Below are 17,890 nucleotides of genomic sequence, written 5' to 3' on the forward strand. Positions count from 1 at the left end.
AAAAAAAGATCATGTGCACCAGAAGAGCATATAATATCAGACCCCTTCTTGGGGAAATGGAAGACCAGTGGAAAATAAGTGAATAGTGGGGACCGTGAAGAAAGCTCTCTCTCCCTCTCTCGAGTGTCCTTGTTCAGCTCTAGCATCCATGAAAATTCACAAATTTAGGGTCTGGCAAAAGGATTATTTTGTTGGTCAGCCTTCTGAGAGAGTGTATGTTTTCTCAATCTCTGTGGACTTTTTCATCATTTTGCAGCAAATCAGTAATATAAGCATAAATAGGAAGGAAATGCCCCTGATTTAAGAATCACCAATATACTTAAGCATTGGCATCATTATTATGATTCTGAATTACAGAATAAAATACACAGCACAGATTTCATTTCTGATTTTTAAAAAATCTGAAAATTTACAAAGCTCAAACTGTTTTCTTACTGGGTAATTATACAGGACTTCAGATATCTTTTGTGTTGTCTTTGTGCATTTTAGTTGTTATGGAACCTTTTTTTATTTTTGTCCCTAAAATTAGATTTGTTATGTATTTTTAGAGTAAATTAAAAATATATATATATAACTCTAGGATCTCATTATATGAACTGGGTCTCTAAAGCCTGCAAATTTCTCTCATGCTGTACAAAGCAGACCGGTTCACACTATATAAAGATATTTTAAAAGACTGAGGTTTTCTCTAACTACTATTGCTTAAGATATTAAATTAATATTCATAATATTGTTATCTTTATGATTTATCGTGAACTGATATCACCAATTTATTTGCTGTGAAAAAAAAAAAAAAAAACGTGGGAATGGCATACTGTGAGAAGACGACTATGGTGAGTGGCCCTATAATTACAGCCAAGCAGATGTTTCTGTGTTTGGGGTTTGCAATTTGGTTCTCCAAACTGGTCCAGATGCAGATGTGCTGACTGTCATCAATGAAAGGTTAACTTTTATAGCTTCTTTTGAATACACAAAAAATGTTGATTTGGTTAATTTTTAGGAAAGCGTATCTTTCTAGTCATTAGTTATCATTTTACTGTTATGATTTAGTAAATATTTGCTTTTTTAATCAGTTAAGATCTTAGCCAAAGGGTTGTGTGATCTTGGATTTAAAAAATTTGAAAGGAACTTTTTCTCACTGGATCTCAATGATTTTGTTAATAAAGAGTGTTCTGTTTTTTAAGTACGGATAGAATTTTTTAAATGTGTATTGGTTCATGTACTATAGTACAAGATTTTTTTTTTAATTTTTAGCATCCATAGTTCCAATTCCATTCAACAAATATTTATTATCTTCCATATACAAATAATTCATTGTTACTTATTTTAGTTCAACATTCTAGAAGTGAAACCTTATTTTTTACTTAAACTTATTCTACAAAGGAAATACAGCAGTTATCCTAATTTTAATAAATGCTGAAAGCTTTGTAAAATTTTTCTTTGTGCACTAAATGACTTTTGGCCCATACCCAGCAACTGTGATGAATGTATAATGAAATAACATTTTGAAAGCAGACCTGATACATTAAGTATTTATTGAGCTTCTATCATATGCTCAGTATTGTGTTTTCTCTATACTGTTTTTCTGTGACACTCATGCTATTTTCTTTATATAATTAAAAGTGGAGCAAATGTGGAGTTTATATATAGTCCAGTTCCTTCACAATTGTACAGGAGGTTATAATAAGAAATATGGTAAATTAGTAGAAGGAGGGTTAAGCTACTATTTTCTTCTTAAGGTTGTGACACAAGCTGACAAAAGCCAGGGAATTCATAGCTGGGTGGTGGCACAAAGTACCATATGTTCTAAAAACAATTAGGCCCAGCAGGGTGTCCCTAATGGCTTCCTTGTTAAGCCTCCTGGACCAGCTGATCTGAAGCCCCATGACATGTTTCCTCTTGGATCTCTGAATGCTTCGGCTTTTTGTCGTTTTGTCTTAATACAAGTATTTTCCTATAGACTTCATTCTTGTGGGTTAATTCTATCTCCCAGAATATTTTCTGATTCTGGAGAGAATAATGTCTTCTAGCAAATTTGTACTCACTGGCCTTGAATTTAGCATCCGTGGAGCTTCCCGCGTCTGTTCTTTTTCCTTTTTCACACCTCCTTTTTAAAATGCTTTGCTCCAGATTACTAGATGAGTTTATTTAGTTGGTTCATTTCAGGCCTATAAGAACAGAGGGTAAAAGGACGTTTCTGTTTACTTTGCTACCATAGCTATTTCTGTCAGGATGGATTTCAACCATTGGAGTTGTGTGTATTTAAATAAGTAAGAATAAAATAATAGAGAAATGTTAATATGTGTACAAAAAGGTAAATATTGATATGCCTTCTCTCTATGGGGCCAGAAGTATCCTTTTAAGTTATCCAAAGTAGTTTCTTAAGAAACATTTATAAAAAGAGCCTTTATTCTTTGCCGATTGAAGTCTCCATACTTTGCTGAATTGTTTTTCGTTTATTGGCCTTGGCCGCAGGATGGGGAGGAGGGCAAATAATCTGTGGGGACAGCCTAAAGTTTTTGAGACAGATGGGGAAATAGTCCTAGTTTGTTAATTGGAGTATTTAACTATGTTATTACTCTGTTAATGGCCATTGTTAGTGAGTAAATCTTAATATTTAATTCAGAAGAACTGAGCGTTTGAGACATTCTTCAGTTGCTTTTTCAATGAGGGTAGGCTTTCTATTTTGTTAAAATGTCCTTTTTCGGTCAAAAGTTAATGCCTCATTTTTCCTTCAGTCTAGGGGGAAAAAAGCAAAGGTGTCTAGATTCATTTCCCATCTCCTCTGCATCTTTAAATATTGAGCAGAATTTCTTTGATACCTTTCTCACAGATGTCGCTCATTCATTAGTTGTCTCTTCCTTATTTGCCATAGCCAGCACTATTTTGGCCTCAGGATCTCTTTAGAATCCCTCTTTTTTCTTCTCGTCTCCAATTTGTGTACCCCATTAACTTGGACTTAGAGAAACTCAGGCCTTACCTTACCCTCCTTAATTTCTAACCACGTAGAGAGAGATGGTGCGTTACTGCCATCTAATGGAAAGAGAGAAAACTGCAGTGGGAAAACAGCACATTTAGGGTAGGGTTTTCTAAAGGATTTCTGATACAGTCCATAGTGGGGGAAAAATGATGACACAGCAGTTGCCATCTTGAAATCTGTACTTTCCTGCGGAACGGGTGATTTGCAACCTAATACGCCTATTGTCACGAGGCCCCTGGACTATGGCTGGATTGTGTGGTTTAGAATCTTTAATTGTATTTTCATGAACGTGCTGGCAGCAGATAATTGAGACAGGCATCTCATTTTGTCAGGTTCTTAACCATTCAGTTATTTTGTCAGGGGGCTTTAACAATTTTAAATATCAGCTAATACATAGTTCTAACTTTTGAAAATATTTGAAGATTGTATGTAATACAGGTGCCTATCTGTAGTGCTTTAGTAATTTATATTATATCAGAAAGATTTTATAAAATTTCTGAATGTATTGCAGTAGCCAATATAAGCTGCATGCCCTCTTGAAGATGGTTTACTCTGAAATGTTACTTTAAATAAACATTATTCCAAGAAAATCAGTGTTTCTGTTTGATTCAATTAGATTTGAGAATCACCTCTCTTCATTAAAAAAAGAAAAACTTCCTGTGGTAAGAGCTATGGCAGAGAGGGTCAGAAGTTTCATTTGCAATCATTGTTAATGAAATGTTTCAATAAACTGAGATTGAACATAACCAGCAGACCTGATCTTAACTTTTTTTCTCAGTTCACCTTTAGAGCCTTCCTATTATGTTTTCCTTCCCAAATAAAACAGTAACACAGTGAAGTTTTACTTCTGTTTCCTTGGCCATCTTCCTGAATAGACAGTTATTACATTTGTCCTGGGCCCTGACTAGGGATCAGAGTGGTGGCTGTTTGTTTTTATCGTTGTTTGTTATTCATACAGACGCCTGGGTCCCATCCCATCCATGGGAGTTGATGCTTCAGTCTGTCGTGAAGCTTGAAGTCTGTATTTTTTTAACCTCTACTGGTGATTTTGATACCCAGCTATGGCTGAGAACCACTGTTGGAAACTACTATTTAGAAGCGCGCAAATACATTCATTTGAGGTTCTAGAAGAATGCTATAGTATGGAGTCTTTCGGTATCAAATGTTTAATTTCCATTGAACATTTACATAAATTGCCACCAGGTGGTACAAGTGCCTATTGTTTTTTCTCCATCTGTGTTAACAGAAAGGGAAGTTTACATTGAGAAATGTTCACTTCCCCCCCACCCCACCGCCCCGCCCCTGAGGAATTGAATAGCGGTTTTCAGAATTCAGGGTGAACACATTTTTGTTTTGTTTTTTTTGTTTTGTGAGGAGATCAGCCCTGTGCTAACATCCGCCGATCCTCCTCTTTTTTTTTTTTTGCTGAGGAAGACAGCCCTGGGCTAACATCTGTGCCCACCTTCCTCCACTTTATATGGGACGCTGCCACAGCATGGCTTGCCAAGCAGTGCGTCGGTGCGCGCCCGGGATCCGAACCAGCGAACCCTGGGCCGCCGCAGCGGAGCACACGCACTTAACCGCTTGCGCCACCGGGCCGGCCCCCCTGAACACGTTTTTAAGAGCCCAGGATTCTGACCCTGTGAGGGGCCAAGATGTAAGTAATGAGAACAGGCTCTTGCTGTGCAGCAGGTGTGCTGCTGAACAAATGCTTTTCCTGCTACGTTATCTCTTTTGAATCCTCCACCGCGCAGTGAGCCAGCCAATAGCCTCATTTTTCAGATAAGGACACTGGTACTTGGAACAGTCAAATGACTTGTCCTGGGTCAGTCACACAGTAAGTGGTAGAGCCCAGCCTGCAGCTCAGGTCTAATTCTAGAGCGGCTCTGAATGGCTGTACCTGTACTTTCCCTTCGAGAGAGTATACCGCCCCGCAGAATTCTTCACATTTGAGGAATATAATTGGTCAAACTAGTGGGCCGAGTAGTGATAAAGTAGCCACCTGGTTTTAATTAGCAAATGAAAAAGTTTAAAAAAAACATTTACAATAGCCAAGAAGTAGAAGCAACCCAAATGTCCATGGACAGATGAATGGATAAACAAAACGTGGTAATAACATACAATGGAGTTATTATTCAGCCATAAGAAAGAAGGAAATTCTGACGTGCTACAACGTGGATGACCCTAGAGGACATTATACTAAGTCAAATAAGCCAGTCACAAACGACAAATACTGTACAATTCCACTTACATGAGGCACGTAGAGTAGTCAAATTGATAGAAACAGAAAGCAGAATGGTGGTTGCCAGGGCCTGGTGGGAGGGAGGAACAGGGAGTTGTTGTTTAATGGGTATGGAGTTTCAGTTTTGTAAGATGAAAAGGTTCTGGAGGTTGTTTACACAACAATGTGAATATATACTTAACACTACTCAACTGTACACTTAGAAATGGTTAAGATGGCAAATTTTATGTTATGTGTCTTTTACCACAGTAAAAAAAAAAAAAAAAAAAAAAAAAGCAATGCCAGTCTATTATCTTACAGTGAAAATGCATCTAGCAGCCTGGACACCCAGGTTGCTATGTGTGACCAATGTGTTCTCTCCCCGTAGATGAGCCACGTGGACTCAGGGCAGGGGGAATAGGAAATGGGTTTGAGGTTTCCATCCCCACAGCCAGGACGACCTTGTGCTGGGTCTGGCAGGTCACGTCTGAGGGCCTAGGCATCCTTTCCCCTGCTTGGGAGGGGCTCCACCTATGGATCCGGCTCGTCTGAAGTCCCGAGAGACAGTTTAAGCTCTGATAATCAACGTACGATTATAGATTGAGATTCACTCTGAGACATGTAGATGATCATTTCCAAAATCCACAAATAGCACCAGAATTACTTCCCTCACACCGTGAATCATGTAGAATGAGTTGCTGTATCATCTTGATTCAAACTTAAAATGCTTCCTACGTGATGTTTTTTTAATGATTCAGATTGCCTTCTGATTTACGTGCATAAACAAACAGGATTACTAGTTTGGATGGAGGGAAAGATGTATTACTTGTGCATATAAAAGCCAATTAGTTTATCAAGGTATCAACCAGTGTGTTGCTGACAAGTGAGAATTGTGGTTTACATTAAAGGACAGTTAAGAAAGATGAGTTTATATTCATTTTGGATTATTTTAAATGGTATGTTTACAAGTGAAACATTCCCCCTAAAATCCTCGCCCTTTTTAAAATGGAGAATGTGAAGGCTTTTTAAAGATTAATATAATGAACCATTCTGTACCCATCACCCAGCTTCAACAATGACTGTCTCGTAGCCAATTTTATCTACAATCCCCACCTATTTCTTGCACTTTTTAATGAACAATATTTCATAGGCAGTACAAGGTGGTGGAACTATTCCAAAATAGAGGGGTTATCATTGTTTTATGGAAAGTTTTCTTTAATTGTTAAAATATCCATGTTCATAAAAAATTTTTAAGTGCTATGCATAAAAAAAGAAGGAACAAATCTGGTCTTCAGTGATTTCCTAATGCTCTTAGAATATGGCGAAATTGCTCAACATAGTGCAAGTTCAAGGCACGCCTCCCCCCTCCTCCCCAACTCCGCCCCCACCAGCAGCTCTTGGCAACCCTCTCCCTGTGCAGCCTCTCTCCACCTGGAACCTTCCTCCTCCATCTTCACTCTACTTCCATATTTCTACTCCTTCCTTCCCTGACTCCCTAGACCACATGAGTCATTTGCTCCCAGAGACAGCATTTGCTCGTTAGTTGTGTGGCTCTCTGGGTGGACTGCCAGCATCTTGCGGAAGGGATTGGTTCCTCTGGTACCCACCACGGCCAGGACAGCGGTTCAGTAAACATTCCTTGAATGCATCTCACCGCCTAGAGAGAACCACTGCTTACAGTGTGGTGACCGTTCATCCTTTCAGAGTGGACGTAATAAGGTTTCCACTCCGTAAAGCACAATTTGAGGATTTCAAGGAAGTTCATTGAAGTATATACCAAGGAAGCAACAGGAGAAAACCAAATCATTCATGCAGAGGTCAGGGGTGTGGGCCCATATAGATGGAGGGGAACTGCTTTGATGTGGTTTCTGATCAAGGATCCTTGAGAGTAAGGAACTGCTTGCTGCCCCTCCTCTCTGTGACCCCTCTTCTTTGTGGCTGCCTATTATGTGAGCAGCAGTGGGGTCTGGCTGCCTCAGGCCCTCCCATGGGAGCCCCGGGGACATGCCTTTGTCTGTGGGCTCAGACTCAGCTTCCAGCCCCTGCACACACTGACAGGCATGCCCAACCAAATGAGGAGTCCAGTCCATCTCCCCCCAGGGGTGACTGGGCCAGGGCCTCATCCAGCACAAAGTGAGGGCGCCTGACCTGGGAAAGGGGCTGGAAAGAGAGGCCCATCCAGGTAGTAGTCACCAGTGGCTAAAGGCCCACATGGCGAGGGCAAAGGATACCGGCCTTGAAGCGAGGCAGACCGAAGTTTGGGGTCTAGTTCAGCCTCTTAACAGCTCCGGCATCTTGGACCACTGTCTTCAGCAATATGAGCCTCAGTTGCTTCATCTGTAAACAGGTGAAAACACTTACCTTGCAGCGTCATTAGGAGGAGAAAGAACATCCTGTTCGTAAAGCACGTGGTGGAAGGTCCATAAATGGTAGCCATTATTATTAGCTAATTTTAATAGACCATCTCGACCTAAAAGGGACAGTGGACTTCTAGGTAACTAGTAGGGCTGGTGGCGTAGCTCTTTGCTTCCCACAGATTTTGTTTCCCGATTAATACCCGCAGTAACATGTTGCTGTAGAATCTCGCCTCCAGCCCTGTGGTCCCCAGCACAGAGACCCTCAAAGCTGGCTGCACAGCAGGATAACCTGTGGAACTTACACTCACGCAGAGAGACAGCCGCTATTGTGCTTCAGAGGGTCTGAGGTTGGAGCCTGGGCTTCTCCTGATCCTGAGACCTGTCCGTGGAAAGGATCCACTGAAGTCCACCAAGTCCTGAAGAATGAGGGCCCCACAGCACCCACCTCATCATAGAAACCATCATGGTTCATAGTCACCCTTGGGGTTCATCACCACCTTCCTCAGAACCATCTGGGGATCTTACCTTTCTGGGGTCCACATCAGACTGAACTGGGATCCCTGCTGATGGTGGTGCGTCCATTGTACACCAATGGACACCTGTGCTCTGCAGGATAAACGTGCTGCCCGCACGAGCGGGAGCGTGCAGGATGCTGTCTTCCTCCACCTCTTCCTTCATCTGTTGCTGGGCATGGACTCCAGGATGTCCCACTTACACCCTTCATCATTGTCAAACCCTTATTGCACAGTGCATAAATTTAAAAACCAAAATAGGATACAATTGTCCTCCTGATAAAGTTCATTCTTTAAAATAGCGTAATGAAATATTAAAATGCAGCTTCCCATTACACAGTAAGCTATTTTCTTTGTGGACATTGGGCAGCCTTACTAAGCAATTTGAAGTTATCTTAGAAGAAGAAACACCCTTAACTGGATATTACATACACCTAGAGTATAAGTGTTTCACGATTTTACCGAAAAAATTTTATTCATGTTTTGGATTGTCACCTCAAACTGTTGGTATGAAACAGGACATGGCTGAGATGTTCTTGTCTGGTTTTGTTTTCTTAAGTGACATACACCTGCAGAAGATGAGGCCCTGCATAAAGACACTAAGGGTTGGTCAGCATCTGAAGGATGGTGCAGGGCTCGCTGTCATTGCTCACAATTGCGTAAGCAACACACCCTGAGCCCCCAGCCCAACCTTTGCACACAGCCGTGCTGCGTGTGAGCAGTTTAAGGTCTTTCAACAGCACACCTCTGCTCCTGCAGGACGGCAACAGCTTCCTGCCTCTGACCTGTACTTCTCACAGACATGGAGAAAGGTTTGGTCTCCTTGCGCCTCAATATATAAGGAAAATGCTTTCCTAAGTGGCTGTTCCAATAGCTGAGTGTTCCTTGCCATCTTCTACAAGAAAGACCATCTGCTCTCCCAAATTCTTCTGGAAAGAGCATCGTAACCATGTCATCCTAACAGTGATGCTGTGGAGAAGGAGGCACCGTCTTCCATTTCCTGCTCCTTCTGCCCACTCCTGCACCCGCTCTGCGCAGCCCACACAGCCTAGACACCTTGGGGGACATCTGTTTCCTGTGTTGCTTTCTGCAAGACAGAGACCAACCTCAAAAGAGATCGTGGTGTCCTCAAGGAGCCGGTGGGTTCTATAGGTGCGGTCCTGTGGCTTTCCTGACTCTGTGGTGGGGGGCCGGGCGGCGGGGGCCTCACACTTCAGCTTTCAGTCTGAGTTACACAATTTCCAGGCTTCCCTGTAGTTTCCTCCTCCCCAGCCCTGAACTGTTTACACAGCAATTCTTATCCACAAAGCATCCACACCATGGCTTTCCTCTGTTTGGAAGATGTGGGATGGCTGCGTCCCAAGTTTCTCCTACCTATGACCCGTTTCAATAGGGGACAGATTCAGCCTATCTGATGATCAAGAATGCAGGGTTGTCTTTGTGATACTGTTAACAACCCCCTGTCCAATAAACAGCCTTTGAGTGAATAATGACCCTTCCTTTTCCTTCCCCACACGTCTATCACCTGGTAGTGATGGTAAACGTGACAGAAGCACCCCACCCCTTCCAGAAACCCCAGGACTCATTTTGGGAAATACTTTCATAATTAAAGTCTTTTGAGAAATGGCTACTTATTTCTTGAACTTATCTGATTTTTTCCAGAAGTAACTTAATCATGCATTAAGGGGAGGCTCATCCCAAAATGGCCCTCAATTTTATTTATTTATTTTTTGTGAGGAAGATCAGCCCTGAACTAACATCCATGCCAATCCTCCTCTTTTTGCTGAGGAAGATCGGCCCTGAGCTAACATCCATCACCAATCCTCCTCCTCTTTTTTTCCCCAAAGCCCAGCAGATAGTTGTATGTCATAGTTGCACATCTTTCTAGTTGCTGTATGTGGGACATGGCCTCAGCATGGCCTGAGAAGTGGTGCGTCGGTGTGCGCCCGGGATCCGAACCCAGGCCACCAGTAGCGGAGCGCACGCACTTAACCGCTAAGCCACGGGGCCGGCCTGTCCTCCTTAATTTTAAACCCCATCTTTCCTCACTCCTTTCCCCTCACTAATCATGCAAGTCTTTCCTTTAAATGACCCAGGTGCCCAAAACGTAATTACCTCTCAAGCGTATTTTTAGAAATTATTTATTTCAAACACTTACAATTTTCACTTTAAATGCAAAATAGCTGGTAAAAAGAAAAAACATTGAAAAACACATCATACTGACCCTTTTGCCCCATATACAGATATTAGCCTTTGGAATTTGCTTTCAGGTAATTAGGTAAAAAAATAAAAACAAAACTTAAAACTATTATTCTCTAGGAAAAAAAACAATGTAAAGTTGAGGTATTCTATTTAACAGATGTGTGCTCTCCATCCAAATATGGTTTCTCCATTAATTAACAGCCCTGCAACATGCTGTTCCAATCTTTTCCTTCTAAAGTAGATCTTCGTTTGAGCATATGTTATAAAACTGACAATGTTCCCTAATAATCATTAAGGTTGCCATAGAAACTCACTGGCGCTGGCGTCAGGCCACACCGAGGACATGATGCTGGAAGGTCCTTTAGGGGACGCTCAGAAGCATCTGGCACCGAACCCCAGCCAGCTGGCCTGCCCTTCCCACAACAGTGCCACTGCCAACTGCTGTCTGGAAAACTGAGTTCAGTGCTCAGGCTCGAAAGGACCACCGGTTGGCCCTGTTTCTCCAAATTAAGATAAATTTGTCACCAACTTCACCTGGAGCTGGGTGTCAGACTCCTCCCCAGCTGGGTCAATCTAAGTGCCTTCTATGAGGCTTAGCACCAAAGCAGCTGGGCAAGACATTTCTGAACATTCTGCAGGAAACCCACAAACCAGGACCACTCCCAGCCTGCCCCATTCACCACCAGGTGGGCTCCCAACCCGGGTCCAGCAGCAGATTCTACACCTTGAAATGGTGTTTCCATCCTCTCCGGGACAGCAGGCAAATGGCGGAGTCTCGGTGTGAGCCCAGAGCCTGGCGAACAAACCACAAGGGCAGGACCCCATCAGAGCCAAGAGCTCTCGGAGTTACCAAAGGCTTTGGAGACACATTCAATGCTACCCCCTCGATATTTTTTTAATTTCATTAATGCTATAAGAATTAATGACCACTTTAATTTAGATCTTGAACCAGCATATTTTCAACTTCTCCCACCCAGCAGGATAAGCTGTCATGTTTCATATAAATTGTGGCCGTCCCAACATTTCACATCTGGCTGTGTGGCAGATTGCTACAGGGATGTATCAGGTGAGTAACATTGTTGAGGATAAAAGGCAGCCCGTGGGCTGCAGAAACACAGGTAAGAATGACCCGTGGCTTGAAACACATGTTCACTGACCATAGATTCAAGGACAGAGAAAGCTTAGGGTGTACACCCATGTACAGTGAGCAAGGCCTACAACCCAGAGAAGACAAATACTTTTCCTTCATTTCTACTAGCTTATAAAAAATAAAGGGAAAAAAACCCTCTTCACTACAAAAAAAAGCAGTTCCGTTACAATAATAATGAAAGCAATAACAATTTGGAGATCAAAGCTGCCTAGCTCTCAGCAATAATGAGCTATCTGGATTTCACATCTCCCCATAGCACGGCTCCGCCTGGCTTTGGTGATATTACATGTGGGTAAAAACTTGTGAAGAGGTAAAGAACCGTGGGCACAGAATCACCCTTTCTCATGCAGATTCTCATTTTTTATATTTCCCTTTAACTGCATTTTTGCTGTTCTCAAAGAAACATTATAGAAAAAAAAAAAAACCCACCTCCCTAACTTTTGTCAACTTAAGATGAGTTGACAAAAGCAGCAACGGGGTCTGAAATTTACAGACAAAGCCAGCAATGAAAATCACTACCTGCCCACGATAGTAACAGTCTGAACCTGGCAAACAAATAAAACAGGGTCATTTTCATCTTTTTGCCACCTGTCTGGTGCTGGTGGGGGTTTTTCTAAAAGGGTAGACTCCTACAAAAGTTTTGTGATCTGGTAAATTTTCAGTCGGTGGATACACAACTGATTTTCATCACAGCTTCATTCTGAGACACCTCATATACTTGAGGGTCCTAGGTTGGGTAACCACTAACGTCACTGAATTTTCAAAGCCTAGACAGAGTAGTGAGCTGAAGTGGTTAGTCGAAGTCACGGCTACATATTTAGCAGGTGCTTCAATACCAGCTGAACTGAATCAAATTCCAGGAACTAACCAAAAGAGGAAGGCACCAAGCTAAGGGATTTTTTTTTTAAATGAATCTCCCTCTGATAACGGAGGGCTCATGGCTTTCAGCGGTGGGGATTTTCAACTGGCAGTCGTGGGAGGCTCGCTTCCCAGCATTAAGACAGGGAGCTGGACACCGTTTCCTTCACAGCCGCCTGGGGGAGTACTACCAAGCTGCTTTTCCCCTAAATTAGAGAAGAGGCAGACTACTTTTTCGCTTTTTAAGACAAAAACAAAATTTAGAATGAAACTAGAGTCTCTTCTCTAATAGGGGAAAATCTTTTTTTCTCCTCCTCCTTTTTCACTTGACTCAGTTTTGTGCTAAACCAAGTTATTGTGCTTTTCCCCCAAGTTATTTATATACCGACACTCGGCTAACACTGGGATCTTCCACCCTGGAGATAAAATAGTCAGCAGTTTTTTAAACACCAAATTAAAATACATTCTTGCCGGGTTCTTTTGTCTTTTCACATAAATATTATCTTCCCTAGTTACTCAGGCTCAGTTGAAACAAAATAAGCAAAGCTGGAGGAACACAGTGTTGATCTCACTGGCGCAGAACCGCGCAGAACCACCGCCCCCAACGCCAAGTCTCCTTTTGGGGGGCGGAGGAGGGAGAGGGTAGAGAATATTGGTTTTCAGAGGCCAGGTCCCCCTCACCTCTGTTCCTACAAACCTGGGACCCTGTCCCCATTCCCCTCCCTCCTCTCTGTTTCTCTCCTCCTGAAGTCCTGGGATCCCAAGAGAGAAACTGAGCCAGTGCAGATGCTTCTGGATTCAGCAAGTGCCCAGGATTATCATTCACAGTTAGCAAAATGCTAATGAGGAACTAATCATAATTCCATTTCAAACCATCAGCCCCTGAGATACTATTTACCTCCCTCTCCACTATTTTTCAGGTGAGGGGAAGAAAGGCAGGCGAGAGCTTCCACAGCCTCCGTGGTTTAAGAAACGCCGTCCTCAGGCCCAGAAGAACAGAATTGCGAAGGCATGTGGGTTTCAAGAGTTTGAAGCTGTGCAGTGGGCCAGGAGACAGGTGACTTGGAGGGGGTCTTTGGTGGGAAATCCATCCCACCTGCCTGAGGGTACAGCTTGCGGTGATCTGCCGGGGTGTGCGGGCAGCCAGCGGCTTGTCCACACCAAGCCAGGGGAGTCCAAGGTCTCCGCGGCCACCCGGCTCTGCCCACCTGAGTGTCCAGTGGAGTCTTGACACCACTCTGTTCACAGGGCCTGAGTTCACTCTAACCATTGTAAGCAGGGCATTTGGGGAAGGGTGCTCCAAACACTCAGCCACCTCCTCCTTCTAAACAGACACAGCAGACCTATTTTGACCCAGCGTAGAACATTCCGTGAGGCCCTTCTGTAACCATGAAGCCGGAGGCCCCAGGCACCTGAGATGAGCTGGAATGGCAGTGAGAAGCGTCTTTTGCTAAAGCCAGCTTGTGCTTCGTCATCCACACAATTCAGCAGGTCTGACACCCCAACCTGCCAGGTGCCACCCAGCCAGCTATCTGGGGAAGAAGTAGTCTCTATTGCTGATGTCATAAGGACTCTGTGGGCCCCTGGCATCCGGTTGGCTATGCCTGGAGGTGTCGTCAGACTCAGGGCTGCTGGGGGACACTGGTGGGGAGATGAGGGGAACAAGGACTGGGGTGGGCTTGGGCCTCTCGGAGACCAGCTGTCCCAAAGAATACGGCGGGTGCATGCTCGTCTTGCCTTCTTTCAGAGCCTGCAGCTTCCATGTCCTCTTGAACCTTCACACAGACACACAAAGACAAGCCACATAGATGTTTAGTTCCCCCGTGATGAACCTGAGTGAAAAACACCAACAGCTGGCAGCCCTGGTGGGCTGGCACTCCCGGATTTCAGCTCAAAAGAGTGATAACTATGTATTCCGTCACCTGTTTTTTGTCATCAGGAATTACACAATACTCTGAAGAGCTGGGGGTTTCAAAAACACCCCAAGCGTATAGATATGTATTGTTGGTCCAATTTACAAATGGGGAAACTGAGGCAGGCATGGCCTTGAATGTCCCTTTAGAGCACTGAGAACGTAATTTGTTGTGTTCCAGAGGCTGCCCATAGGTATACATCATCAGTCCCAAATCCATTTACTTAACAAAGAGAGAGGATTATTTTAGTGGGGAAGGAAAATGGGTCTCTCAATCAAATTAAGGCCAGCAGGAGGGAGACCATTTGCAACAGCCATTTAATAGCAAGAAAAGGGCTGCACTGCTCCCTCAACAGCCCCCTGCTCTTCTCACTTCCGACAGTCCCATCCTCCCCACTTCTCCCTACACCTCCGGGTCCACTCCCACCACACTGGTGAGTCCTCACAGACCCAGCCGTGGGCACCACTTGGGCACGAGTGACTCATCTGACAGGAAAGTCGATGTTAAACAGGAAGGAGATAGGCATCTCTCTGATCACAGCTTCGTTCACACTGCTCTGCGCTGGGCCCAAAGCCAGGGCTCAGTAACTGAGAAAAGTCACTTGACAGCCCAAAGAAAGATGAGATGGTGATAGCAATCTTCAGAGGTAGTCAGGTCTCCTTGCTGAAGGGGCCCTTCACCTCTGCCAGGGCAGCTCACCTCCTCCCTCCTGCCTCCCACTTTGGTGCCTCCTAACTTACTGCTTACAATCCCCAAAGTGGGAGCAAGGTGGTCTCCCTCAATGCCACCAGTGTCAGCTACTCCAGGAAGGGCTGGGAGGGAGGAGGGGAAGCCACTGTCAAAAACAAGGTTTAGGGATTTTCCTTGGATTTCTTTTTATATCGACAGGCTATTCCTGTCCTTGTTATGATAAATTATTGATACTTGGCTCCAAATCTGTCATTGGCTCTTAGCCTGCTATCCAAATGGAATAAACAATCTCAAAATGTTACTCAGGGCTTCATTATTCAGGCACCACACAGGAAGGGAGAGCAGCAGGGGTGCTTACTGGAGTTATGCAGTGTCCCTGGGTGGAATTCTCCTCCCTCATGAGAGGACAGAGTCATGACACTCTGGATTTCAAAATATTCAGACCCTCTGACCCAGGAATTCCACTTCTGGGACTATACCCTAAGGAAATAACATAGCTATGGAAAAAGCTTTATGCACAAAGATGTTCAACACAGTGTTGTTTATAAAAGCAAAACAACAACCCTAATGCCCCATAATAGGAGATTGGTTATGTGAACTTGGGTATATCCACGTAACGGAGAAGACTGCAGCTAATGAAAGTGAGGTTTACAAAGATTTTGTAATAATGTGAAAAAATCCTTATAATTAATGCTAAATTTAAAAGGCAAGATTGAGAGTTGTACATACAGAATAATCATGGTTACATAAAAACAAACAAGAAACTATGCAGAGGAAAAAGACTCAGGAAATTCATCTAAATATAAAGTGTTCTTGATCTGAGTGTTGATTGCATGGGTGTGTTCACTTTGTGAAAAGTCATGTAACCGTACACTTATGACGTGGGCATTTTTCTGTATGTCTTTGATCTCATTTACATTTTAAAAATTAACAGTGGCTGTCTTTGGATAATGCATGATTTTTTTTCTTCTGTCTATTTGTCAGTATTTAGCAAATTGCCAGTAATTAGCAAGTAATCATATATCACATAACGTCTCTATTGACATTACTTAATCTTTATGAAAAGCAGTCCTTGTCCTCAGTTTTTTTCAAAGCAACTGGATGGGTAACTGAGAAAGATAAGCTTTCCTGCTTTTGAAATATTTTGAGGAGTGAATGAGACCTTTTCTGAAAAATCACTAAGCTCAAAAGGCCTTTGAAACCAGCAGCCTGTGGGTGTCTACACCTGGCACTGCCCTGACCTGGGCAGGGGTCTGAGCAGGGCCTGGGGCTGGAGAGGGTGCCAGGCAGGTGGAAGGAACAAAGAGCTGAGCTGTCAGACTTCATTTGCACCTCAGCCTCTACCTTTTATCTATTTTACATATTTGGGCTTCAGAATGTTTTATTTCAAGAAAAGCTTCTACAGCTAAAAGAAATTTTTGAAACACCCATAATAACCCTTAGTCTTTTAAAAAAATAAGATGTAGAAACTAAGACCTAACGAGAGGAAGTGATCCCACCCCCAAGGCCACAAGGGTACCCTCTGCACCCAGCCACTTCCGTGGCCTAGGACACCATGAGAGTCCCCCGGGAACCCTCAGGCACTGCTGGTGGGAGTGCAAACTGGTGCAGCCACTATGGAAAACAGTATGAAGATTTCTCAAAAAATTAAGAATAGAACTACCATACAATCCAGCTATTCCACTGCTGGGTATTTATCCAAAGAACATGAAAACATGAATGCGTAAAGATATATGCACCCCTATGTTCACTGCAGCCTTATTCATAACAGCTAAGACTTGGAAGCAACCTAGGTGTCCATCAAGGGAAGAATGGATAAAGAAGATGTGGTATATATACGCAATGGAATACTACTCAGAGATAAAAAAAAAAAAAAACATGAAATCTTGCTATCTGCGACAACATGGATGGACATTGAGGGTATTATGCTTAGTGAAATAAGTCAGAGGGAGAAAGTCAAATGCCGTATGATCTCACTCATAAATAGAAGATAAAAACAACAACAGACAAACACAGAGACAGAGATTAGATTGGTGGTTACCAGAAGGGAAGGGGGCAGGGAGGAGGGTGAAAGAGATTAGGCACATGTGTACGATGATAGATGGTAAGTAGTCTTTGGGTGGTAAACATGATGTAATCTACACATAAATTGAAATATAATGATGTATACCTGAAATTTATGTAATGTGATAAACCAATGTTACCTCAATGAAAAAAATAGCATTAAAAAAAGCAGTAACAGGCCAAAACAGCTCAAAAAAGAAAGAAAGAAAGTCCCTCCCAGCCCCTACTGTGGAGATAGGAGAGTCTGTGATTTTTAAACATTGGAATGAGACACTACATTCGATACAAAATGATTTAAATCACAGGCATACACATAGCAAGTTCTCACCTAATAGTGTAAGTCCATTCTATACAAATGCGCAGAAAATGAATTCTCTGCTATGAGAATCCTATTTTCCCTGTGCCTGATAGCAAAAAATAAAGAGAGAATCAGTGGGGCATAGGAAGTGGGGTGGGGAGAACTGGCTCCTATAGTTATAACATCCACTTAAGAAGATGGCACACCTTTTTCAATGGCATGTTTAAATTTTTTTGTGTGTGTGTGAGGAAGATCAGCCCTGAGCTAACATCCATGCTAATCCTCCTCTTTTTGCTGAGGAAGACCGGCCCTGAGCTAACATCTATTGCCAATCCTCCTCCTTTTTCTCCCCAAAGCCCCAGTAGATGTATGTCGTAGTTCCACATCTTTCTTAGTTGCTGTACGTGGGATGCCGCCTCAGCAGGACCGGACAAGCGGTGTGTCGGTGCACGCCTGGGATCTGAACCCGGGTCTCCAGTAACGGAGCGCGTGCACTTAACCACTAAGCCATGGGGCCGGCCCCTGGCATGTTTAAACTTTTTAAAATTATCACTGATACTACTGGAAAAATATTTAGGAAATATTATGCTTTGCTTGAGACACAAAATAAATGTATTAAAAAGAAAAATATAGTATCATGGACTG

General features: G+C 43.1%; 1 protein-coding gene across 4 annotated transcripts in view; it reads right to left on the reverse strand.

The window, feature by feature from the left end:
* Positions 1 to 10,195: 10,195 nt before the first annotated feature.
* Positions 10,196 to 17,890, reverse strand: part of IL6R (interleukin 6 receptor) — a 54,457-nt gene continuing 46,762 nt past the window's right edge. For 3 of the 4 annotated variants that reach the window (XM_014791925.2, XM_087442470.1, XM_004436110.3), the window contains one exon: positions 10,196 to 14,055. In XM_014791925.2, coding sequence (XP_014647411.1) covers positions 13,809 to 14,055 — 247 coding nt within the window. In that variant the 3' untranslated portion in view covers positions 10,196 to 13,808. Of the gene's footprint in view, positions 14,056 to 17,275; positions 17,352 to 17,890 lie in introns of all 4 variants that reach the window. The other variant, XM_087442484.1, reaches the window with a different exon arrangement.

The sequence above is a fragment of the Ceratotherium simum genome, chromosome 2 (genome assembly GCF_057802395.1).
Source record: "Ceratotherium simum simum isolate JZ-2026a chromosome 2, ASM5780239v1, whole genome shotgun sequence".
NCBI lineage: Eukaryota > Metazoa > Chordata > Mammalia > Perissodactyla > Rhinocerotidae > Ceratotherium > Ceratotherium simum.